General features: G+C 47.4%; 1 protein-coding gene and 2 non-coding genes across 3 annotated transcripts; all 3 read left to right on the forward strand.

Moving 5' to 3' along the window:
* Positions 1-68: 68 nt before the first annotated feature.
* Positions 69-163, forward strand: LOC125549650. The gene has a single exon (XR_007301425.1). It is a non-coding gene; the product is annotated as a small nucleolar RNA Z103 (small nucleolar RNA).
* A 222-nt stretch (positions 164-385) lies between these two features.
* On the forward strand, positions 386-480 carry LOC125549648. Its single transcript, XR_007301423.1, has one exon. It is a non-coding gene; the product is annotated as a small nucleolar RNA Z103 (small nucleolar RNA).
* A 196-nt stretch (positions 481-676) lies between these two features.
* Positions 677-1,407, forward strand: LOC125543728 (60S ribosomal protein L30; the record flags this gene model as incomplete). Its single annotated transcript, XM_048707189.1, is given in 3 exon segments — positions 677-778; positions 1,055-1,123; positions 1,224-1,407. Coding segments are annotated over 3 exon segments (212 nt in total), but the record flags the coding sequence as incomplete, so codon positions are not given.
* Between the last annotated feature and the right edge of the window lie 26,048 nt (positions 1,408-27,455).

Consider the following 27,455-nt stretch of genomic DNA (forward strand, 5'->3'; position numbering starts at 1 on the left):
GATAACCAATTAACTAGCTCAGCCTAAACTATGATCTGCAAGTTTCTCGACGTACGCGTACTACTTTGGTGGACATGATGATCCTTTCCCCAGATGATCGACAATGAACATGCTGAGCGCTATAATTTCTCTTAGGAGAAACCAAGCCAGGACTCTGATCTGCCCAGTAGTACAGATTTTTGTTCTTCATTGCTTGCTACTGTTTTGTTGGTTGTTATCTTTGTTTGGCACCATTAGGCGTTTGAAACTGATTACTAGTGGATCTATTCATATGGCCATCGAGTATGAGTCATAGTAATTCTCAAAATTCTGCAAATGGATGTAAGTTTTCTCTGTGCTAGATTTGCTATGCATTCTATTTGTTTTCAATGAGCCATTCGATTTGGAGGATGTGATGATCCTTTCCCCAGATGATCGACAATGAACATGCTGAGCGCTATTATTTCTCTTCAGAGAAACCAAGCCAATGCTCTGGTCCTCCTAGCCATTGCACATGCCTGTATTCATATGGCCATTGCGGATAATTCTATGCCTTAATAATTCTCCCGATATATCACTGTTTATTAGTAGGAGATTTCTTCTGTTTGGCGTAACAGCAATTTCACGTTGTTTCTTTTGTAATTTGATGATGGTTGACAGTCTGATATCAAATAATGTGGTTGCATCCTATTTACAGCAAAGCTTGTGATCCTTGCTAACAACTGCCCTCCGCTCCGCAAGTCTGAGATTGAGTACTATGCTATGTTGGCGAAGATCACTGTCCACCACTACCATGGAAGTAAGTTTGTATTCCTTTTTAATCCAACTTTTGTCTAGTGGTGAGTTCTGTGAGATGATGTTCACTTCTTCCCATGACACTGCGAAACCCTTCCTACTTGGCTCACAGTCCTGTCTATTACTTTTGTCATGGAAGTATTAGCCATAAGTGCAGTAGTAAGCTAATCAATAGTTTGAAATAGTGCATATAAGATGGTAAAGCAGTCATAATCATGTCAAACTTTTTTATTGTCTCAATAATACACTGTTCAAAAGTTCGCCAATGTTTGGTTTCCAGACAATGTTGATTTGGGAACTGCGTGTGGTAAATACTTCCGAGTCTGCTGCCTGAGTATCATCGACCCTGGTATCTACCACCGCATTTCTCATTCTTTTACCTGGTTCATACTTTGATATACAGCAACTGGGTTTTTGATCATGCTCTGTTCCTTGTGTTTAATCTTCAGGCGATTCCGACATCATCAACGCAACACCAGCTGGCCAGTAAACCTGTGTATGCCATTTTCAGTGTCTCGTCTGATGTGTCATCTGAGGTGTTCTAGAGTGTAGTTCTTGCTGGACTTGATTTGGTCTTGTGCACATCATTTATCAGTCAATCAAGTTTGATGGAACTATGGTTTTGGATCAAAAGGTTTTGTTCCTCCTGTCTTGTTTGATTGCTCTTCGTTGTGCAAGCATGGTTTTGGTCAGCAAGCATGGTTTTTCCGTGATCAGTAGTTTTCTGCGTGTGCTATCATGCTCTAAATTTGATGGAAAGAGTGGCCTGGATGTGCAGAGTAGGGTGCTTTTAGCTTAGGGATAAGTGTGATCTGTAGTTTAGTTTTTCACTGTCTTAGCGTGCCTTTTCATCATCTAATCAGATGAGACATGAGTTCATGTGTATACACGGAGACGAGCCTAGTGATTTCATAATCTGATCGTAAATAGGCTTTGTGTACGAGAACGGGCTTAACCCTGGCAAGAACGTAGATGGTTTAAGATCTCGCAAGAGTCAAAGAAAGCCAAGGGGGAAAGGGGCATGCCCTCGTTAACTTGCATCCCGTCTTTAGAGAAAGTGACGGTAACGCATGCTACTACCGATTTTCTCGTGTCACCGTCTTATCCCAAGGAAAAGAAAAGTAGGTTCGTTTTGGAGTACGTTGATGCGTTCCACGTCTCTCTTCCGAATTTCCGCCTGCTCCACACGGCTCCATACTGACTCGTTGAAGAACAAACCAAAAGATGCATCGCGGCGCAGCCAATGGAGGCGACAACTTTGGCTGGCCACCAACCCCGTCCTACCACTTACCAACTCGACTTGCACATGCTTTTTTGCCCTGCAAATCTTTAGACGCCTATAGATCCTGAACACTCGAGATTTGAACATGACAAATTGAATGTTTTTTGTGGTAATTTGTATTAGTCAACTCTCGCTAGTTTAGTTGGTAAGCATAGCAAAACCGTTCTTAGTTAGATTTTTGCCAGAAAATTACGTGCATGCCTACTAAACTTGTCATCCTCGCGTCAACTAAAATTATCATAAATACGTTCAGTTTAACATGGTCATAAAATTAACGTTCTTAATTTGATTTTTGAAACACTATCCACAATTATTTTTATCTGAAACGTTGGGGTGGGAATCAAGAGGCAACGAAAACAAGCATCCAGATGCAATGAAATAAAGAAGAGTCTTATACCTGCCGCGCTACCCAGCTACATTTGATAATACTACATCTTTTTTGATTTGATGAAGCTATCGATAATACTACATCTAAGTGACTCAATCGAAAATACTCATCTCTCTGTAAAATCAATGACATAAGACTTGGATGTGTAACACTATTCATCAAATTTGTACTTATCGTTGCCGAAAATATCTTGAGAAACTTGGTACTACTACCATATAATGGCTAAAGATTAATGATGCCATCATACCAGTTAGTGGGTCGCAGCGAAGTGCGGCCATGCTTAGGTCGTGACGTTCCGTCGGATGATAATAAGGTACGTGCAGCAACTGTTGCAATTATTTTGCGCGAGCTTTGATTCCAGCCAAAATTATTGTAGCAGCTGTTGGGTGGTCGCTTCGGAGTTCACAACGGAATCTTTACTCAGGATTTGTTTTTCCGTAGCAACAAAGCCACTAAGATTCTCGGTGATTCTCTAGTCGGGGAGTTGAGATTCCATGGATCTGTAGAGGCCAACTGGGATACTGAAATAAGTACTAGTTGCAAGCATTTTGTTCCGTAGGAATCTTTCTCTTCCGATGAAAATTCCTGTGTTTGAATGCCGTGCCGTGCCATTTTGGGCAATGGAAATAGATGGACACTCAAGTCAAGTCTCAAGTAAAAACAGACTCACGTTTGAAGTCAGTCAAGCAGTCAATATTCCACCGTGGAGTGAGTTGAGTCGTGTGGTCACTACTACGCAACATCGCCGGTTATTCGACGAATTTGCACGGTTTCTATCAAAGAAATTATTATCAACTTGACATGAAAACAATCGTTCAACTTTACGTTTTTCATCTCTAGTACTAAATGGTTTTGTTGATCTGTGGAGGGTCTTTTTGTTTTTCATGTAAAATAAATTGCTTCTTCATCTGGAAGCTCTCATATATGTTTTATTGATCTAATTCTAAATCGCATTCAACAGATCATGTGAAGAGTCAGCAACTATCTGAATCTAGGTTAGCACTAGATGCTTCCCCCACTTAAAAAATGATTCGTTGCTTCACCAATCGCCCAAACACATTTTTTAGTCCTAACACTCCGGCCACATCAAGGACTGAGATTTGTCAGGAATTACACATTGATACTGAAGCATTGTCTGACAATTATCTGGGGCTACCGGCAATGATGGGGGCTGATAGAAGCGACTGTTTCAAACATTTTTATGAAAGAATCAAAGAGAGACTGAAGGGATGGATGGAAAAGCAATTATCTACAGGGGGTAAAGAGATTCTTATTAAGGCGGTGGCCCAAGCTATCCCGGTGTTTGCTATGTCAGTGTTTAGCCTACCTAAAGGGGTATGTAAAGACATCACCGATTTGATTGCCCAATTCTGGTGGGGTGATGACGAGGACCACAAAAGAATGCATTGGTACACTTGGTGGAAGCTTTGTTACCCAGAAAATGAAGGAGGGATGGGCTTTAGGGATCTCCACTCCTTTAATCTTGCTATGCTATCGAAACAATGCTGGCGTCTCATAACCAATCCAGAGTCTCTTTGTGCGAGGGTACTAAAAGCGAAATATTTTCCTAATTGTAGTCTGCTCCATGCTACATTGAAAAATGGATCCTCCTTCACTTGGCAAAGTATCATGAAAGGACTGAAAAATTTCAAATTGGGATACATTTGGAGGATTGGAAACGGTGAGAAGGTGAATATATGGACTGATCCATGGATCCCAGGGAGCCCGGATAGGAAGGTTATTTCAGGCCGTGGTCATACTCTGCTCAATTCTGTTAGTGACTTAATCGATCCTATATCAGGGACATGGGATGAAGCACTGCTTCGAACAATTCTGAATCCGGTGGATGTTAGGCGAATTATGCAAATACCGCTGAGTCACAATGCATTTGACGATTTTATTGCGTGGCATCCTGACCGCAGAGGGATATTCACAGTACGATCAGCGTACAAAATACAGTGGTATCGGACTTTTGGGACACACACAAATATGGCTGAACGCCCAAGGCAATCCCAAGCTTCGGAAGTGTGGACTAGACTCTGGAAACTAAATATACCACGTAAAGTTTCGATATTTTGTTGGCGTGCTCTTCATGGAATCATCCCTCTAAAATCCATACTAATGAACAGGCATGTGGGATCGGATGGTGCTTGTCCGGTTTGTCATGGAGCTGCTGAGGATATAAAACATCTTCTTTTTGAATGTTTGACGGACAGAGAACTTTGGAGAGGCCTGGGCATATTGGAAATTCTTGACAAAGCTGCAACGGTGGATCGCTCTGGTTCGGTAATATTGGAGCATTTACTATTGGCAGAGGATAATCCAGTTCCGATGAAGCCGAACTTGGATATTAAACAAATTCTTGCTGTTGGTAGTTGATACCTTTGGTGGACTCGTCGCCAACACACTCATGATGGAGCAACACCCCCGCCAATGAGATGGCCTATGTCTGTTCTAGCAATTGCGGACAATTTTCATCAAGCAAATGAGAAGAATAGGGTGACAAATGAACAAAGATGGTTGAAACCTGGTCCAAAATTTGTTAAGTTAAATGTAGATGCCTCCTTCTATGCGGATGAGGGTGCTGGAGCATCGGCGGCAATCCTTAGAGATGAGAAGGGTATTTTTTTGGCAGCTCAGTGCAAATATATTCAGTATGCATCTGATGTAGTTACCTCGGAAGCTATGGTGATGAGAGATGGATTGATCTTTGCAAGCTCATTAGGATTCAACAGGGTGGAGGCAGAGTCAGACTCTTCAATTGTTATTGACTATTGCTCGGGACAGACAAAATGGTGGGACTCGGCTGCAAGAGTATTTGCAGAATGCATTGACGTGTCTTTGTCAATTGGGAAGGTTATCTTTAAACATTGTGCTCGTTCTTCGAATCAAGCGGCGCATGTGCTAGCTAGTTACTGTTTTTATAATAAGATTTGTAGTTCATGGACTGATGAGCCCCCGGCTTGTCTGGTTTCCAAACTCGTAGACGATGTAATTCCTATTTGAAATTAATAAAGCTAGCCATGATGGCCTTCCCTAAAAAAAATCGCCCAAACACATGGTTAACCAGCAAGGACTCTCAACTAGCTGACCAGATATTTTTCTTTCTTAGCTTTGATGGTTTGATGATTGATTGCTACTTGAGATTTCGACTTCCAAGTAACCAACGTCACATTAAACCCATTAAAAGCATATCCAGCCGCGCCCCCAACAGCCTCCCCTCCTCCCAGGCGATTTTTTAATGCCGGCGGACGAAAATCGCCCCAGTCGCGCCTCCAGGATCTCATTTAGCGCCGGTTTGGGCCGAAATAACAGTCGGCTCACCCGAGACGAACCCAAGCGTCTGGGGGTCGCCTGGGGGCGTCGGCAGAAGCGAAAAGGGGTGTGGGCCCGCTCCGTCGGTGAGAGGAGGGCCTTTTCCCGTCGTTTCCTCTCGCTTTCCCCCCTCGGCTTCCCTCTCATTATCCATTCCTCCTGCCAATCTCCTCCTCCCCTCCCAGCCAGCCACCATGCCGTCGAAGAAGTACGTGGTCCCCCGTGCCGTGACGGATGCCACCGCCCCCGCCGTCTCCCAGCTGAAGCAGAGGAAGCAGAGGGCGCCGCCGTCCAAGCCCCCGGGCATGTCTAACGCTGACTGGAGGGCGGAAGTTCAGCACCGGGAGGCTGTCACCGCCAACCGGTGGAACAGGGCCAACGCGAAGAAGGCCCGGGACAGCGCGGCGCTCGTGGCTGCAGCGGTGGCGGAGCAGGCGGAGCGCTCGACCGAACAAGTCGAGGCGGCTCGCGCGGGGATGATGAATCGACCCGGCGGCCACGGCCCGTACGTGTCCTGGGGCCAGCAAAGCGTCGGGTCTTCGGCCGGCTTCTCGTCGTCGCCATAGCCCTGGGGCTGCACGCCGTTGCAGGGCTACGCCGACGGTGACGCGCACGGCGGGTTCAACCCCAACATCACCTTCCCTCATGGTCACCCGCCCCAACGCACGCCCTCGCCCGCTTTCGCCGGCGTGTAGTACCCTCCGTACACCTACTCGCCGTCGGCCTACGCAGCCTCCCCGACGCCCCTCACCGCTGTGGCGCGCTGCTCTACTCACAAGCCTCCTCGTCGCATCTCGGTGACACCGACGCGACGGAGGCCGACATGGACGACATCATCACGACCGGCTCGGCCGCCGCCGCCTCCCTCGGGTTCACCACACAAGACAACACAATGGACCTCAAGAGGACATGGATGGCGAGCTCGACTACGGCGAGAAGGAGCCAGAGGAGGAGGAGGAGGAGGAGGAGGAGGAGGAGCTGGCGACTGCTCCGGCGAGGAAAGGGAAGAAGAAGAAGGGGGCCAGGACCGGCGAACTGCGCATCAAGTGGGCGTCCAAGGAGGACAAGTGCCTCGCCGAAGCGTGGAAAGTCGTATGCCTCGACCTGATCATCGGCACGAACTAGAGCATCGACACATATTGGAACCGCATCAAGGCCGAGTTCGACGAGCGCAAGCTCGTCGACCCCTACTTCAAAGGCGTGCACATGCAGCGCGGGGTCGAAGGCAATGGCGAACCATTGGGGGCTCTGTTGGGGAACGTAGTAATTTCAAAAAAAATCCCTATGCACACGCAAGATCATGGTGATGCATAACAACTAGAGGGAAGAGTATCACCCACGTACCCTCATAGACCGTAAGCGGAAGCGTTATGAGAACGCGGTTGATGTAGTCGAACGTCTTCATGATCCGACTGATACAAGTATCGAATGCACGGCTCCTCCGAGTTCAGCACACGTTCGGCTTGATGACGTCTCATGAACTCCGATCCAGCAGAGCTTCATGGGAGAGTTCCGTCAGCACGACGGAGTGATGACGGTGATGATGTTGCTACCGACGCAGGGCTTCGTCTAAGCACCGCTACGATATGATCGAGGTGGATTATGGTGGAGGGGGGCACTGCACACGGCTAAGGGATCAATGATCAACTTGTGTGTCTTTGGGTGCCCCCCTGCCCCCGTATATAAAGGAGCAAGGGGGGAGGCTGGCTGGCCCCTGTAAGGCACGCCAGGAGGAGAAGTCCTCCTCCTAGTAGGAGTAGGACTCCCCTTTCCTACTCCTACTAGGAGGAGGAAAGGAAGGGGGAAGGGGAGAAGGAAGAAGAGGGAGGAAAGGAGGAAAGGGGGGTCGGCCCCCTAGTCCAATTCGGTTTGGGATAGGGGGGGCGCGCGCCCTGCCTCCTCTCTTCCACCACTTGGCCCATAAAGCCCAATACTTCTTCCCCGTATTCCCGTAACTCCCCGGTACTTCGAAAAATACCCGAATCACTCAGAACCTTTCCGATGTCCGAATATAGTCGTCCAATATATCGATCTCTACGTCTTGACCATTTCGAGACTCCTCGTCATGTCCCTGATCTCATCCGGGACTCCGAACTACCTTCGGTACATCAAATCTCATAAACTCATAATACTGATCGTCACCGAACGTTAAGCGTGCGGACCCTACGGGTTCGAGAACTATGTAGACATGACCGAGACACGTCTCCGGTCAATAACCAATAGCGAAACCTGGATGCTCATATTGGCTCCTACATATTCTACGAAGATCTTTGTCGGTCAAACCGCATAACAACATACGTTGTTCCCTTTGTCATCGGTATGTTACTTGCCCGAGATTCGATCGTCGGTATCTCAATACCTAGTTCAATCTCGTTACTGGCAAGTCTCTTTACTCATTCCCGTAATACATCATCTCGCAACTAACTCATTAGTTACAATGCTTGCAAGGCTTATAGTGATGTGCATTACCGAGAGGGCCCAGAGATACCTCTCCGACAATCGGAGTGACAAATCCTAATCTCGATCTATGCCAACTCAACAAGTACCATCGGAGACACCTGTAGAGGACCTTTATAATCACCCAGTTACGTTGTGACGTTTGGTAGCACACAAAGTGTTCCTCCTGTATTCGGGAGTTGCACAATCTCATAGTCATTGGAACATGTATAAGTCATGAAGAAAGCAATAGCAAAAAACTAAATGATCATCATGCTAAGCTAACGGATGCGTTAATCAAATGACAACTCATGTCTATGGTTAGGAAACATAACCATCATTGATTCAACGAGCTAGTCAAGTAGAGGCAAACTAGTGACACTCTGTTTGTCTATGTATTCACACATGTATCATGTTTCCGGTTAATACAATTCTAACATGAATAATAAACATTTATCAATAAATTAGAAAATAAATAATAACTTTATTATTGCCTCTAGGGCATATTTCCTTCAGTCTCCCACTGGCACGAGTCAATAATCTAATTCACATCTTTATGTGATTATTTCACATCTCCATGTGACTAATACCCAAAGGGTTTACTAGAGTCAATAATCTAGTTCACATCGCTATGTGATTAACACCCAAAGAGTGATCATGTTTTGCTTGTGAGAGAAGTTTAGTCTACGGGTCTGCAACATTCAGATCCGTATGTATTTCGCAAATTTCTATGTCTGCAATGCTCTGCATGGAGCTACTCTAGCTAATTGCTCCCATTTTCAATATGTATCCAGATCGAGACTTAAAGTCACCTAGATCGATGTAAAAAGCTTGCAGTGACGTAACTCTTTACGGCGAACTCTTGTATCACCTCCATAACCGAGAAATATTTCCTTAGTCCTCTAAGGATAATTTTGACCACTGTCCAGTGATCTACTCCTAGATCACTATTGTACCCTCTTGCCAAACTTATGATGAGGTACAAAATAGGTCTGGTACACAACATGGCATACTTTATAGAACCTATGACTGAGGCATAGGGAATGACTTTTCATTCTCTTTCTATTTTCTGCCGTGGTCGGGTTTTGAGTCTTTACTCAACTTCACACCTTGCAACACAGGCAAGAACTTCTTCTTTGACTGTTCCATTTTGAACTACTTCAAAATCTTGTCAAGGTATGTACTCATTGAAAATATATCAAGCATCTTGATCTATCTCTATAGATCTTGATGCTCAATATGTAAGTAGCTTCACCGAGGTCTTTCTTTGAAAAACTCCTTTCAAACACTCCTTTATGCTTTCCAAAAAATTCTACATTATTTCCGATCAACAATATGTCATTCATATATACTTATCAGAAATGTTGTAGTGCTCCCACTCACTTTCTGGTAAATACAGGCTTCACCGCAAGTCTGTATAAAACCATATGCTTTGATATCAAAGCATATATTCCAACTCCGAGATGCTTGCACCAGACCATAAATGGATCGCTGGAGGTTGCACACTTTGTTAGCACTTTTTGGATCGACAAAACCTTCTGGTTGCATCATATACAACTCTTCTTTAAGATATCCATGAAGGAATACAGTTTTGACATCCATTTGCTAGATTTCATAAAATGCGGCAACTACTAACATGATTCGGACAGACTTTTAAGCATCGATACGAGTGAGAAAATCTCATCGTAGTCAACACCTTGAACTTGTCGAAAACATTTTTGCGACAATTCGAGCTTTGTAGATAGTAACACTACTATCAGCGTCCGTCTTCCTCTTGAAGATCCATTCATTCTTAATGACTCACCGGTCATCGGGCAAGTCAATCAAAGTCCACACTTTGTTCTTATACATGGATCCCATCTCAGATTTCATGGCCTCAAGCCATTTTGCGGAATCTGGGCTCATCATCGCTTCCTCATAGTTCGTAGGTTCGTCATGGTCAAGTAACATGACATCCATAACAGGATTACTGTACCACTCTGGTGCGTATCTCACTCTGGTTGACCTACGAGGTTCGGTAGTAACTTGATCTGAAGTTACATGATCATCATCATTAGCTTCCTCACTAATTGGTGTAGTAGTCACACGAACAGATTTCTGTGATGAACTACTTTCCAATAAGGGAGAAGGTACATGTCGTTGTCAAAACCGGCGGATCTCGGGTAGGGGGTCCCGAACTGTGCGTCTAAGGCGGATGGTAACAGGAGGCAGGGAACACGATGTTTTACCCAGGTTCGGGCCCTCTTGATGGAGATAAAACCCTACGTCCTGCTTGATTTATTCTTAATGATATGAGTATTACAAGAGTTGATCTACCACGAGATCGGAGAGGCTAAACCCTAGAAGCTAGCCTATGGTATGATTGTATGTTGTCATATGGACTAAAACCCTCTGGTTTATATAGACACCGGAGGGGGCTAGGGTTACACAAGGTCGGTTACAAAGGAGGAGATATACATATCCGTATTGCCTAGCTTGCCTTCCACGCCAAGTAGAGTCCCATCCGGACACGAGACAAAGTCTTCAATCTTGTAACTTCATAGTCCAACAGTCCGGCCAAAGGATATAATCCGGCTGTCTAGATACCCCCTAATCCAGGACTCCCTCAGTAGCCCCCGAACCAGGTGAGGGAGTCCTGGATTAGGGGGTGTCCGGATGGCCGGACTATACCTTCAGCCGGACTCCTGGACTATGAAGATACAAGATTGAAGACTTCGTCCCGTGTCCGGAAGGGACTTTCCTTGGCGTGGAAGGCAAGCTTGGCGATACGGATATGCAGATCTCCTACCATTGTAACCGACTTTGTGTAACCCTAACCCTCTCTGGTGTCTATATAAACCGGAGGGTTTTAGTCCGTAGGACAACATACACAACAACAATCATACCATAGGCTAGCTTCTAGGGTTTAGCCTCTCCGATCTCGTGGTAGATCTACTCTTGTACTACCCATATCATCAATATTAATCAAGCAGGACGTAGGGTTTTACCTCCATCGAGAGGGCCCGAACCTGGGTAAAACTTCGTGTCCCTTGCCTCCTGTTACCATCCGGCCTAGACGCACAGTTCGGGACCCCCTACCCGAGATCCGCCGGTTTTGACACCGACACCAGGCTTCAATGACGATGAGTCCGGCGCACAGTGTTGTCTTCGGCATTGCAAGGCGGGTTCTTCTCCATCTTCCGAACGTTTGTAAAGCAGTGTCCGGTCCCATAAATGTTTGGACCTCTTGGCTTCTGTGCCCAATAAGGGCTATCTCCCATGCATCGAATGAATACGAGGCACCAGGGCGTTTTTACATTCACCCCCCTAGCTAGATAAATAAATTGTCTATTAAAGGGACGGGGATCCTTAGATCCAATCCATACCATCCTCCCCCAGCGAGAGTCCATCAGAGCGCGTTTCGGAAAGATCCATTCCAGCATGGCCGACCTCCGCAGCTCCTCCTCCTGCCCCCGTAGCCCTAAGCCCGGTGATTGTGAGAGGTGTTCAGTCCCGCACAGTCGATTAGTCAAACTGCGGACTATGGGATTTCTCCCTCCGGCGTATATGGTGCCCGTTCGAGCCGGGCTTTCCACCTACAATGGCGGGGAGCAAGCGGAGAGCTTTCCCTGTCCCTCTACGGGGGAACGGGTCTGCCTTGTTCCCTATTTATTAAGGGGACTCGGATTTCCAATTCATCCGTTCCTCCGCGGGGTCCTGGAGTTCTACGGCCTCCAATTACACAATTTCACCCCTGCCTCCATCCTACATATCGCCGGCTATGTTGCTCTCTGCGAGTTGTTCCTGGGCTGCGAGGCTCACTTCGAGCTGTGGAAAAGGCTATTTTGCCTCGTCCCTTGCACACAGAGGGGGTCACTTTATCAAGTGGGCGGAGCCGAAATATGGCGCATCGCCGATACCGGATACCTGTCCGATACCCCGAAGAAGTCGTCCGAAGACTGGCCTTCAGAATGGTTTTATATGGAGGACGTTCCCCTTCCAGACCCTGTTCGGCGGGGTCTTCCTGAGTTCAACAATGCTCCTCTGAAGAAACGCCGAAGTTGGCGCCCACGGAGCCCCCAGGTGGAAGACAATGGAGAAGTCCTCTATCTGATGAACCGGATTAAAGCACTGGCTCGATTAGGATTGACAGTAATCGAAGTTATGTCGATTTGCATAATGCGGGGAGTGCAACCACTTAAATATCGTGGGTACCCCTTGTGGTGTTTTAACGGGGCGGATGATGCCACCCGTTGCGGGCATAAGGGTCCTGACAATGCTGCTGCTTTAGCGAAAATTCTGTCCGAATTGTTCAAGGGTGAGGAAGAGGAGTTCACCCGCATCAAGCCATGGGATGGATTCTCCATGTACAATCCTCCAAGCTGGGTAAGTTATATCTCCCTACTCCCATTTTCCCCGCATTCTTTGTCGTAAGTATTCACCTTGCCACTTTGCGGCAGGAACTGCGAAAAGCCATAAAGGAGGTCAGCAGCCCTTCTCCACAACCAGAGGACCCTGACCGGGCCCTCGACTCCGGACTTGAAGAAGATCCGGTTATATTCGTGGAGCTGATAGACCGGTAGTTCTATCAGTTAAGCTGCGATGATGCCATGGTGGCCATTACGGCCGACTATCCCGGATTGCTCCCTGCATCGCACGTAAGAAAAACCAAAAATCCCAACTCCAAAAACTAGGATCCCCTTTTAGACACTTCACCCACCATATACACATGGCATTTTTACAGGGAAGGCATTCGGGACGCCCTGCCGAACCCGCAGCAACTCGCCAACAAGAGGCACCGAGGTTGGGTAGGCCAAAAAGGAAGGCGGTCAGGACGGAGACGTTGGCGCAAAGGTATGACAAAAACCCCGCTCCGTGGTTGTCGTCTTTCTCGAAATATAATGACGCCCGTGATTCTTTAACAGAAAAAATGCTCGCCAGAATATGTCCGGCGATGTTACTAATCATGCTTCCACCAGTCGGGCGCCAGGACCGGACATAGAGGCGGAAGCCGATATGGGGCAGGCGCCGGATAACCCCCCTACAGAGGATGCGGATAGATTATCCGCTACAAACTCAGAAGTGGAAAGCGCCATGAATCATAGGTGCCGCCGGGCCGTACTCCGTGACGCTTGTTTCTCACCAGAGGCATTTGATGCCTTCAATTCTGGAGAGGCGTACCTTCGAGTTGCTCAAGATGGCCTAGCCAGAGCCACGGATCAGTATGTAAAGGATGTACGGGTAAGTAAATCTAACGATTTATATGTATCAGTAGCCCCTGAGACTTGAAACAGTTAGCAGAACTGATTTAAGGATCATCTTTATTGTGCAGGTTCTTACAGAGAAGAATACTAGGCTGTCACAGGAGCTAGAGGAATGCAAGACCCAACTGCGGGCCGCTGTTGCCGCATTGCAGGAACCGAAAAAGTCACCCGCTGGTAACATTTACTTTAAAGAATGATGGTTACCATATAGTGTGCGGCATGGCTGCAGATCTAACAATAGATGTTGCAGATGAATCCGGAGAAAATCCGGAGGACCAGCATGTTATGCGACAGCTAGAGGCTGGCAAACATGTGCTGACTGAGGTTAGGAGGGACAAAAACAGTCTCCAAGACGCCAATATCAAGCTACGCGTGGAACTAAAAGACGTTCGAGCCCAGCTTGCAGACTCCGAGAAGGAGAATAAGCGGCTTCGGCGTGACATTTTCAGTAAGTGCTTGAACAAATTCTTTTAAAGGAGTTCGGCGAAGAAGCCGACTAACAGCGTTATGTCTATAGGTATGCTGACGGGTCGTCCCGCGGAGGAAATGCCCGGGTCTGCGGGTGATCTTCTATTCGAGCTCTCACATCTGCACGAACAAGTTCGGCAGGTGATGCAAGGTGTTGCCCAGGCCTTGTGGCCATCCGTCTCCCTGCCAGAGGGCGTTGCAGAGCTTACGGAGAAGCTCAAGGGAGCACGGCAGCGCTTCCGATTATGGAAGATATCGGCCTGCCGACAGGGTGCCAGAGAAGCCTGGGCAATGGTGAAGACGTGGTATACCAAGGCAGACCCAAATCACATGGCTGAGGTCGGACCTGTGGGTCCCGACGGAAAAGAGATCCCCGTTAGCTTAGTTTATGGGCAAGTAGAATTAGCCGCAAAGTATTCCCAACAGGATTGTAAGCTAGACCGCCTGTTGGATGGTATAGAAGAGGAATTTAGTCAGTCTGCATGACTATGTAATTAAAATGACATGTATAATGCCTTCTAGCCGGATTGTAGATCATTTGTCTTGGCGGACCTTTTCGCTTCAACCTCGGGACCCGATAGTTCGGAGTGTATCCGAATACCCGCTCAGTTATATAAGAACCGGGGTATGCGTGGAGACCAGGCGTAGGGGTCATTAGTGCTTGAACAGACAAGTGCCCAACTAGTTATGTTATATTACATGGGTAGTAAGAAACATCTTCCAGGGAGAATAGTTCCATTAAGGGTTCCTTTCCCTGGATAAGCATGCCCTAAAGTGCATGTCCGGACTACGATAGGAAACGCAGGAAAAACATCTGGGGGCAGATATGTACAATAAATAAAAATCATCTTTTGTTCACCGATCGAATATTCCCTTAAGAACCCTAGCTTTCGGCTTCACCCAGTCTGAGGTACACATCCGGCTGACCCGGCAGTAACAATCGCAGAGGTGCTCCCCTTATGCCCTAGACGAATTAACGGGAACATAGGGCATAAATACAAGAGCCAGGCAACCCAGCTCGGCCAAAACTTAAGTCATGTCAATGCATATAATGGCGAAAAAAGGTACATGCGGAAGCATGACACATGTGCGGGGCCTGAGGCCCAGATAAATAATTAAGCTTATGTGAAAGAAGCCCCCAGGTATGATGAGTGCGGCTAGCGCATCTATAATGTGCAAGCGAGGCACAAGTTGGCCCTTGAAGGCCTAGAGAAAGAATAAAAGAAAGGAAGAAAGAAAAACAAGACAGATAATGTATATGCAAAAAATGGACAAAGGGAGGGGACGAACATAGAGTCCGGCGCTAGGCGTAGAATCTTCGGAGCCTGGCCGCGTTCCATGGATTCGGCTCGAGTCGACTAGTCGATGCATCCCGCAGTCGGTACGCTCCACCGGTCAGAACTTGGTCAATAATGAAGGGACCCTCCCATTTGGGCTCGAGCTTGTTCTTTTTCTTATCCGGCAGGCGTAGAACTAGTTCGCCAACGTTATAAGTTTTGGCCCGTACTTCTCTGCTTTGGTATCTGCGAGCCTGTTGCTGATAAAATGCGAAACGGGCTTTGGCTACGTCGCGCTCCTCCTCCAGGGTGTCCAGAATGTCCTGCCGATCGAGCTCGGCTTCTCTTTCTTCGTACATGCGCAGTCGAGGTGATTCATGAATTATGTCACAGGGCAAGACTGCCTCTGCGCCGTACACCATAAAGAAGGGTGTATATCCGATACTACGATTCGGCGTGGTCCGCAGCCCCCAGAGTACGGAGTCGAGCTCCTCTACCCAGTGCGTGTTAGACTCCGTTAAGGAACACACTAATCTGGGTTTAATGCCGCTCATTATAAGACCGTTTGCTCGCTCGACTTGGCCTTTGGTTTGTGGGTGATAGACTGAAGCATAATCGAGCTTGATGCCCATTTTGCTGCACCAGAGTTTTACCTCATCGGCTGTGAAGTTTGTGCCGTTGTCAGTGATGATGCTATGGGGGACGCCATAACGGTGTACGACCCCAGATATGAAGTCTACCACTGGTCCGGATTCGACTGTTTTAACAGGTTTGGCCTCTATCCATTTGGTGAATTTATCCACCATGACCAGTAAGTATTTTTTCTTGTGGGTTCCCCCTTTAAGGGGCCCAACCATGTCAAGCCCCCAGACTGTGAAGGGCCACGTAATGGGGATTGTTTGGAGGGCGGTAGGTGGCATGTGGCTTTGATTTGCAAAGAGCTGGCAACCGACGCAACGTTGGACCAAGTCATGTGCATCTGCCCGGGCCGTTGGCCAATAGAATCCTGTATGGAAGGCCTTGCTTACAAGAGCCCGGGCTGCGGCGTGGTGACCGCCGAGTCCAGCGTGGATTTCTGCCAAAAGGTTCCGCCCTTCTTCTTCGGAGATGCACCTTTGAAGGACTCCGGTAATGCTTTTTTATACAATTCTCCCTCGTGGACCCTGTAGGCCTTAGATCGCCACACTATGCAGCGTGCCTCATTTCGGTCCTCCGGAAGTTCCTGCCTAGTTAGGTAGGCCAGGAATGGTTCTGTCCACGGGGCTATGATGGCCATTATTACGTGGGCTGAAGGTGTTATTTCGGTGGCGGAGCCTCCGATTGTGTCAGAGTGTTCGGTATCGGGCATTTTGGCCGGGTCCGGACTATTGTTACCGGTGTCCCCTTCCCATACTACGGATGGCTTGAACAGCCTTTCCAGAAATATGTTGGGGGGACCGCATCGCGTTTTGCGTCGATGCGGGCAAGGATATCCGCCGCTTGATTGTTTTCCTGAGCCACATGGTGAAATTCGAGCCCCTCAAACCGAGCTGACATTTTTAGGACGGTGTTTCGGTAGGCCGCCATTTTCGGATCCTTGGCGTCAAAGTCTCCATTTATTTGGGATATTGCAAGGTTTGAATCCCCACGCACCTCCAGGCGTTGAATGCCCATGGAGACTGCCATCCGAAGACCATGCAACAGAGCTTCGTATTCGGCTGCGTTGTTGGAGTATGTATACAATATTTGCAGTACGTACTGAACGGTGTCTCCGGTTGGGGATGTCAGGACGACGCCAGCCCCTAGACCAGGCAGCATTTTAGAACCGTCGAAGTGCATGATCCAATTGGAGTATGCGCCGTACTCTTTAGGGAGTTCGGCCTCCGTCCATTCGGCGACAAAGTCGGCCAATACTTGCGATTTAATGGCTCGTCGAGGTTTGTATGTTATGTCAAACGGGAGGAGCTAAATGGCCCATTTAGCAATCCGGCCCGTAGCGTCGCGGTTGTTTATAATATCATTAAGTGGCACTTTCGAGGCTACTGTAATCGAACACTCTTGAAAGTACTGTCGCAGCTTTCGGGATGCCATGAATACCGCATAGGCTATCTTTTGATAATGTGGGTACCGTGATTTGCATGGAGTGAGGACAGTGGATACATAGTATACCGGCTTTTGAAGATGGAATTTATGTCCGTCAGCTTCTCGTTCGACGACGAGCACTGCGCTTACAACTTGATGAGTTGCCGCAATGTACAACATCATTGGTTCGCCGATGTTTGGTGCGGCCAGGATTGGGTTGGTTGCCAAAATGGCCTTTATTTCTTCCAATACGGCTGTGGCAGCGTCCGTCCACTCAAAGTGTTCGGTGCGCCGGAGGAGGCGATAAAGGGGTAAAGCCTTTTCTCCTAAGTGGGAGATAAAGCGGCTTAGAGCCGCCACACATCCAGTTAACTTCTGGATTTGTTTGAGGTCTGTTGGGGTAGCCAACTGTGACAAAGCTTGGATTTTGGCCGGATTAGCTTCAATACCTCTACTGGAGACAATGAAACCCAGGAGCTTTCCGGCTGGTACGCCGAAAACGCATTTTTCCGGATTGAGCTTGATGTCGTATGTTTGGAGGTTGTCGAATGTGAGCCTCAAGTCGTCTATCAAAGAGTCGACGTATTTGGTTTTGATGACCACATCATCTACATATGCCTCTACTGTTTTGCCGATTTGTTTCTCCAGACATGTCTGAATCATGTGCTGATATGTTGCGCCGGAGTTTTTGAGCCCAAAAGGCATTGTGTTGAAACAGAAGGGACCATATGGTGTGATGAATGCCGTTGCGGCTTGGTCGGACTCCGCCACCTTGATTTGGTGGTAACCGGAGTATGCGTCGAGGAAACACAATGACTCGTGTCCTGCGGTAGCATCGATAATTTGATCGATGCGGGGGAGGGGGAAGGGATCCTTTGGGCAAGCTTTATTGAGGTCCTTGAAATCGACACAAAGGCGCCAGGATTTATCCTTCTTTGGTACCATCACCAGGTTTGCTAGCCAGTCCGGGTGTCTTATTTCTCTGATGAATCCGGCCTCCAATAACTTGGCTAGTTCCTCTCCCATGGCCTGTCTCTTAGGTTCGGAGAAACGCCGAAAAGCTTGCTTGACCGGCTTGAATCCCTTTAGGATATTGAGGCTATGCTCGGCCAGCCTGCGTGGGATTCCTGGCATGTCTGAGGGGTGCCAGGCGAATATGTCACAATTCTCGCGCAGGAACTCTCGTAGTGCGGCGTCCACGGCAGGGTTTAACTGTACCGCGATGGAGGATGTTTCTGTAGGGTCCGTTGGGTGGACTTGGAATTTGACTATTTCATCCGTTGGTTTAAAAGAGGTGGACTTGGATCTCTTATCGAGTATCACGTTGTCCCTGTCCACTGTGGAGCGTAGCGTGGTTAATTCCTCGGTCGAGAGGGCTTCGGACAATGCCTTGAGGGCCAGTGCGGCTGTTTTGTTTTCGGCGCGGAGTGCTGTGTCTGGATCACTGGCGAGGGTGATGATTCTGTTGGGCCCGGGCATTTTGAGCTTCATGTACCCATAATGGGGTACGGCTTGGAAGATCGTGAATGCCTCACGTCCTAAAAGGGCGTGGTATCCACTGCTAAACGGGGCCACTTGAAATGTAATTTCTTTGGACCTATAATTCTCTGGCGTACCGAATACCACATCTAGTGTGATTTTCCCAGCGCATCGTGCCTCCCGACTAGGTATGATTCCCCTGAAGGTTGTGCTACTTTGCTCAATGCGGTTCCAGTCTATTTCCATTTTTTGAAGAGTTTCCTCATAGATGAGGTTTAATCCACTGCCGCTGTCCATGAGTACTTTGGTGAGTCAAAAGCCGTCCACAATTGGACTGAGGACCAATGCGGCTGGTGCTCGGGCTGTTCGGAATTTAGGTTCATCACTGGCATTGAAAGTAATAGCCGTGTCACTCCATGGATTTATTGCTGCTACGTGGCAGATTTCGGCCATGCTGCGGAGTGTTCGCTTGCGCCTATTATTTGACGCAAAGGTCTCAAAGACTGTTAACACCGTATTGTTATCCACAGGATGGTGCTCTGTGGCATTTGGGATAAGAAGATCCTCACCACTTTTGGCCACCTGCCGGAGTATCCAACATGCTCTAAGGCTGTGCGTTGGTATTGTATCCGCTGTACTATGAATTTTGCAGGGTCCGTTAAGCCATCCCTCCAGTACGGTTCCATGCCCTGTAGAGGGTTTTTTTTTCTTTGCAACTAGCTCAGGTGTCTTACGATAGTGCACCCTTTTACTTCGGACTGGGTGTGTATTCGGAGCCGGATTATCCCAAAATTTTGTTTCGGTTTTCCAGGCATTTTGCATTGCACAGTACTTTCGTACTATGGACGCCAAGTCAGCGAAGCGTGATATGTCACAGCGACTCAAGGTGTTAAGGATTCCCTTGTCTATGCAATTATTGCAGAAAAGTGAGACTCCATCTTCCTCGCGACAGTCCTTAACCTTGTTCATCACAAGGAGGAATCTGGCCCAATAATGATGTACTGTTTCATGGGGCTCTTTCCTGATGTGGGAAAGATCGTTTATGTCTGGGGTGGGTGGGTGGATTTGAGTCCGAACCCCTACTCGATCTGAGACCCAGGGGCCGAGGAGTTTCCAACCTTGGAAGTTCGGGTTCCGGAGTGTTACCCGATAAGTCTGGCCCGCTGCCTGATTCTAGGTTCAGGGCTTGGGTGATGTTCTCCCGTAAGCGGGTATCCGGCTCGGAGAGCTCAGGAATCCGGATATAGTTAGTCCTCAAAATAGAGGAAGAGTTGCCACATTGTTCCTCCACCACCGCAACGTGATGGGTGATCGATGGAGAGTTAATCTCCCTTTGATCGGGTTTAATCCCAATCCGATCATAGTCCGTAGCGACTCCCACGGCGGCGATGCGATCTAAGAGTTCGTTTAGGGAAGAGAGCTCCATTGGATCCATCTGCTCGGCGACTTCCGAGCCGACGTGGAGACTGTTTTTGATGACCTAAGAAGTCATCGTCGGTGCAGCGGCCGAACATGCAGTCATGACGAAATTGCCTAGCCGGAGAGTTTGGCCGATAGCCAGAGCTCCCCCGGCGGTAATGTTTCTTTTAACAACGAGACGAGGCATCCTTTCTTATGGCGACGTCATAGAGGAACTCTCAATGAAAGCACCAATGTCGGTGTCAAAACCGGCGGATCTTGGGTAGGGGGTCCCGAACTGTGCGTCTAAGGCGGATGGTAACAGGAGGTAGGGAACACGATGTTTTACCCAGGTTCGGGCCCTCTTGATGGAGGTAAAACCCTACGTCCTGCTTGATTTATTCTTGATGGTATGAGTATTACAAGAGTTGATCTACCACGAGATCGGAGAGGCTAAACCCTAGAAGCTAGCCTATGGCATCATTGTATGTTGTCCTATGGACTAAAACCCTCCGGTTTATATAGACACTGGAGGGGGCTAGGGTTACACAAGGTCGGTTACAAAGGAGGAGATATACATATCCGTATTGCCTAGCTTGCCTTCCACGCCAAGTAGAGACCCATCCGGACACGAGACAAAGTCTTCAATCTTATATCTTCATAGTCCAATAGTCCGGCCAAAGGATATAATCCGGCTGTCCGGATACCCCCTAATTCAGGACTCCCTCGGTACAATTACCTCATCAAGTTCTACTTTCCTCCCACTCACTTCTTTCGAGAGAAACTCCTTCTCTAGAAAGGATCCATTCTTAGCAACAAATATCTTGCCTTTGGATCTGTGATAGAAGGTGTACCCAATATTTCTGTTGGGTATCCTATGAAGACACACTTCTCCGATTTGGGTTCGAGCTTATCAGTTCGAAACTTTTTCACATAAGCATCGCAACCCCAAACTTTAAGAAATGACAACTTTGGTTTCTTGCCAAACCACAGTTCATATGGCGTCGTCTCACGGATTTAGATGGTGCCCTATTTAACGTGAATGCACCTGTCTCTAATGCATAACCCCAAAACGATAGTGGTAAATCGGTAAGAGACATCATAGATTGCACCATATCTAATAAAGTACGGTTACAATGTTCGGACACACCATTACGCTGTGGTGTTCCAGGTGGCGTGAGTTGCGAAACTATTCTTCATTGTTTCAAATGAAGACCAAACTCGTAACTCAAATATTCTCCTCCACGATCAGATCGTAGAAACTTTATTTTCTTGTTACGATGATTTTCCACTTCACTCTGAAATTATTTGAACTTTTCAAATGTTTCAGATTTATGTTTCATCAAGAAGATATACCCATATCTTACTTAAATCATCTATGAAGGTCAGAAAATAACGATACCTGCCGCGAGCCTCAACACTCATCGGACTGCATACATCAGTATGTATTATTTCCAACAAGTCTGTTGCTCGCTCCATTGTTCCGGAGAACGGAGTCTTAGTCATCTTGCCCATGAGGCATGATCCGCAAGTATCAACTAATTCATAATCAAGTGATTCCAAAAGCCCATCAACATGGATTTTCTTCATGCGCTTTACACCAATATGACCTAAATGGCAGTGTCACAAATAAGTTGCACTATCATTATTAACTTTGCATCTTTTTGGCTTCAATATTATGAATATGTGTATCACTACGATTGAGATTCAATAAACCATTCACCTTGGGTGTATGGCCATTGAAGGTTTTATTCATGTAAACAGAACATTAATTATTCTCTGACTTTAAATGAATAACCGTATTGCAATAAACATGATCAAATCATATTCATGCTTAACGCAAACACCAAATAACATTTATTTAGGTTCAACACTAATCCTGAAAGTATAGGGAGTGTGCGATGATGATCATATCAATCTTGGAACCACTTCCCACACACATCGTCACTTCACCCTTAACTAGTCTTTGTTCATTCCGCAACTCCCGTTTCGAGTTACTAATCTTAGCAACTGAACTAGTATCAAATACTGAGGGGTTGCTATAAACACTAGTAAAGTACACATCAATAACATGTATATCAAATATACCTTTGTTCACTTTGCCATCCTTCTTATCCGCCAAATACTTGGGGCAGTTCTGCTTCTAGTGACCAGTCCCTTTGCAGTAGAAGCACTTAGTCTCAGGCTTAGGTGTAGATTTGGGCTTCTTCACTTGAGCAGCAACTTGCTTGCCGTTCTTTTTGAAGTTCCCCTTCTTCCCTTTGCCCTTTTCTTGAAACTAGTGGTCTTGTCGACCATCAACACTTGATGCTTTTCTTGATTTCTACCTTCGTCGATTTCAGCATCACGAAGAGCTTGGGAATCGTTTCCGTTATCCCTTGCATATTATAGTTCATCATGAAGTTCCAGTAACTTGGTGATAGCGACTAGAGAATTCTGTCAATCAGTATCTTATCTGGAAGATTAACTCCCACTTGATTCAAGTGATTGTAGCACTCAGACATTCTGAGCACATGCTCACTAGCTGAGCTATTCTCCTCCATTTTGTAGGCAAAATACTTGTCAAAGGTCTCATACCTTTTGACATGGGCATGAGTCTGAAATACTAATTTCAACTCTTGGAACATCTTATATGCTCCGTGGCGTTCAAAACATTTTTGAAGTCCCGGTTCTAAGCCATAAAGCATGGCGCACTAAACTATCAAGTAATCATCATACCGAGCTTTGCCAAACGTTCATAACGTCTGCATATGCTCCTGCAATAGGTCCATCACCTAGCGGTGCATCAAGGACACAATTCTTCTGTGCAGCAATGAGGATAATCCTCAGATCACGGATCCAATCCGCATCATTGCTACTAACATCTTTCAATTTATTTTTCTCTAGGAACATATCGAAAATAAACGGGGAAGCTATGGGCGAGCTATTGATGTACAACATAGATATGCAAATACTATCAGGACTAAGTTCATGATACATTTAAGTTCAATTAATCATATTACTTAAGAACTCCCACTTAGATAGACATCCCTCTAATCATCTAAGTGATCACGTGATCCAAATCAACTAAACCATAACCGATCATCACGTGAAATGGAGTAGTTTTCAATGGTGAACATCACTATGTTGATCATATCTACTATATGATTCACGCTCGACCTTTCGGTCTCAGTGTTTCGAGGCCATATCTGTATATGCTAGGCTCGTCAAGTTTAGCCCGAGTATTCTGCGTGTGCAAAACTGGCTTGCAACCGTTATATAATAACGTTGAGCTTATCACACCAGATCATCACGTAGTGTCTCGGCACGACGAACTTTTGCAACGGTGCATACTCAGGGAGAACACTTGTACCTTGAAATTTTTAGTGAGAGATCATCTTATAATGCTACCGCCGAACTAAGCAAAATAAGATGCATAAAGGATAAACATCACATGCAATCAAAATATGTGACATGATATGGCCATCATCATCTTGTGCCTTTGATCTCCATCTCCAAGGTACCGTCATGATCTCTATCGTCACCGGCATGACACCATGATCTCCATCATCTTGATCTCTATCAATGTGTCGTCACATGGTCATCTCGCCAACTATTGCTCTTGCATAGCGATAAAGTAAAGCAATTGTTTGGCGCTTGCATCTTATGCAATAAAGAGACAACCATAAGGCTTCTGCCAGTTGCCGATAACTTTAAAAAACATGATCATCTCATACAAAAACTTATATCTCATCACGTCTTGACCATATCACATCACAACAAGCCCTGCAAAAACAAGTTAGACGTCCTCTACTTTGTTGTTGCAAGTTTTACGTGGCTGCTAGGGGCTGAGCAAGAACCGTTCTTACCCACGCATCAAAACCACAACGATAGTTCGTCAAGTTAGTGTTGTTTTAACCTTCAACAAGGACCGGGAGTAGTCACACTCGGTTCAACTAAAGTTGGAGAAACTGACACCCACCAGCCACCTGTGTGCAAAGCACGTCGGTAGAACCAGTCTCGAGTAATGTCGGTCCGGACCGCTTCATCCAACAATATCGCCGAACCAAAGTATGACATGTTGGTAAGCAGTATGACTTGTATCGCCCACAACTCACTTGTGTGTTCTACTCGTGCATATAACATCTACGCATAAACCTGGCTCGGATGCCACTGTTGGGGAACGTAGTAATTTCAAAAAATTTCCTGCGCACACGCAAGATCATGGTGATGCATAACAACGAGAGAGAAGAGTATCTTCCACGTACCCTCGTAGACCGTAAGCGGAAGCGTTATGAGAAAACGCGGTTGATGTAGTCGAACGTCTTCACGATCCGACCGACCGAAGTATCAAACTCACGGCACCTCCGAGTTCAGCACACGTTCAGCTCGATGACGTCCCATGAACTCCGATTCAGCAGAGCTTCACGGGAGAGTTCCGTCAGCATGACGGTGTGATGACGGTGATGATGTTGCTACCGACGCAGGGCTTCGCCTAAGCACCGCTACGATATGATCGAGGTGGATTATGGTGGAGGGGGGCACCGCACACAGCTAAGGGATCAATGATCAACTTGTGTGTCTTTGGGTGCCCCCTGCCCCCGTATATAAAGGAGCAAGGGGGGAGGCCGGCCGACCCCTGTAGGGCGTGCCGGGAGAAGGAGTCCTCCTCCTAGTAGGAGTAGGACTCCCCTTTCCTACTCCTACTAGGAGGAGGAAAGGAAGGGGGAAGGGGAGAAGGAAGGAGAGGGAGGAAAGGGGGGGGGCGCCCCCTAGTCCAATTCGGTTTGTGCTAGGGGGGCCACGCGCCCTGCCTCCTCTCTTCCACCACTTGGCCCATAAGGCCCGATACTTCTTCCTCGTATTCCCGTAACTCCCCGGTACTCCGAAAAATACCCGAATCACTCGGAGCCTTTCCGGTATCCGAATATAGTCGTCCAATATATTGATCTTTACATCTCGACCATATCGAGACTCCTCGTCATGTCCCCGATCTCATCCGGGACTCCGAACTACCTTCGGTACATCAAATCACATAAACTCATAATATTGATCGTCACCGAACGTTAAGACGTTCGGACCCTATGGTTTCGAGAACTATGTAGACATGACCGAGACACGTCTCCGGTCAATAACCAATAGCGGAACCTGGATGCTCATATTAGTTCCTACATATTCTACGAAGATCTTTATCGGTCAAACCGCATAACAATATATGATGTTCCCTTTGTCATCGGTATGTTACTTGCCCGAGATTCGATCGTCTGTATCTCAATACCTAGTTCAATCTCGTTACTGGCAAGTCTCTTTACTCGTTCCCGTAATACATCATCCCGCAACTAACTCATTAGTTACAATACTTGCAAGGCTTATAGCGACGTGCATTACCGAGAGGGCCCAAAGATACCTCTCCGACAATCAAAGTGACAAATCCTAATCTCGATCTATGCCAACTCAACAAGTACCATCGGAGACACCTGTAGAGCACCTTTATAATCACCCAGTTACGTTGTGACGTTTGGTAGCACACAAAGTGTTCCTCCGGTATTCGGGAGTTGCATAATCTCATAGTCATAGGAACATGTATAAGTCATAAAGAAAGCAATAGCAAAAACTAAACGATCATCATGCTAAGCTAACGGATGGGTCAAGTCAATCACATCATTCTCTAATGATGTAATCCCGTTAATCAAATGACAACTCATGTCTATGGTTAGGAACATAATCATCATTGATTCAACGAGCTAGTCAAGTAGAGGCAAACTAGTGACACTCTGTTTGTCTATGTATTCACACATGTATTATGTTTCTGGTTAATATAATTCTAGCATGATTAATAAACATTTATCATGAAATCAGGAAATAAATAATAACTTTATTATTGCCTCTAGAGCATATTTCCTTCAGGCTCATCCAAACGGCGTGCAACAAATGGCATGAGATCGTCGAGGAGATCACGGCTTGGCCGGAGAGCGGCGCCAACATCGAGGATCGGGTATGCCACGTCGGGCTCTCCCTTTTCGTTTCGGCTTGTGCACGCCCGCCGACTGTTGTTTCTCGGCGCAGCTGATGCGGATGTTCGCCATGTTTCACCAGGACAGTAGCGACCAAGACTTCAAGTACCTCCACATCTTCAAGCGGATCGAGAAATGGGCGGATGTCCGGCGCACCCTCGCCAAGGCCAAGGAGATGTACAAGCCTGACGCGCTGATGCCGGGCGCCCGGACAGCAACAAAGGGGCCAAGAAGGGGAAACACACCGAATCGGCTACCGCACGCGTGCACGAGTCCATCGAGCATTGCCTTGACGACGCCAAGACCCGGGCCGCCCAGCGGGAGGAGAAGACCGAGGCGCGGTGGTCGGCGTTGATGACGAACAGCGCCGTCAAGTTCGACCTGCTCCGGACCAACGTTGTCGCGAAGAAGAGGAACATTGACCTGGCTTTCCTGATGGGCGGGGTGGACATGTCGGTGATGGACGAGCAGGTCAAGGCGTGGTACATGGCGGAGCGCGGCCTCATCCTGAACCAGATGTCGTCGACGGCGCCGCCAACTCCCATGCCGACGCCAATGCCGCCGCCAAGCCTGAGCGATGATGCCTCCACGACGCCCAGTAGCACAGAAGCCGCGCCGACGCCTCCCTGCACAGAAGAAGCCGCGCCGACGACGCCCAGCCCGCGCACGCCGACTCATGCGACGCCGGAGGCTGACACCGCCATTTGATGCGCCGAGTCCTTTCTTTTTTTTTGCGCGCCGAACTGTGGCAACATGATCGCCGAACTACGTTGATCACCGGACTTGTGGCGTTTTATGGGGGCGGGAAATGGACCTGGTTGAATTTGTGACGCCTTGGGGGCGGCGCCTGGGGGCGTGGCTGGGACCTAGACCGCCCCCAGGGCCTAAAAATCGCCGGCGGGCGCCCGAAAGAGCGCCGGCCTTTGCGCTGGGGGGGGGGGGGCGAACGAGTGGAGATGCTCTAAGCTACGCGTGAAGGGCGGCCAACCAGCTATGCCACGTGGCGCAAGCTGGTTGGCCGCGGTGAGAAATCTGTTGGAATTTTTTTAGATGAAAGTGTGGATTTTTTTAAATGTATTTTTCTTTTTAGATGGAGGCGAGGACCTCAGGTATTTTCTAAATGGAGGGTTATGCAAAGTGGCACTCGCTGGTAGGCTGCAGAGATATTCTTTTTCTTTTTTACTTCTTTTTTAGATGAAGGTGATGTTTTTTTTTCTAAGATGTTTTTTAGACAGAGGCGAGGACTCTATGTATATTTTCTAAATGAAAACGTGCGCATAGCTTCCTCTCAAGCGGCGTCACAGGATGACGCCCCAACTACTAGTTAAAAAAAAACTCCTA

The sequence above is a fragment of the Triticum urartu genome, chromosome 3, assembly GCF_003073215.2.
Source record: "Triticum urartu cultivar G1812 chromosome 3, Tu2.1, whole genome shotgun sequence".
NCBI classification, from domain to species: Eukaryota; Viridiplantae; Streptophyta; class Magnoliopsida; order Poales; family Poaceae; genus Triticum; species Triticum urartu.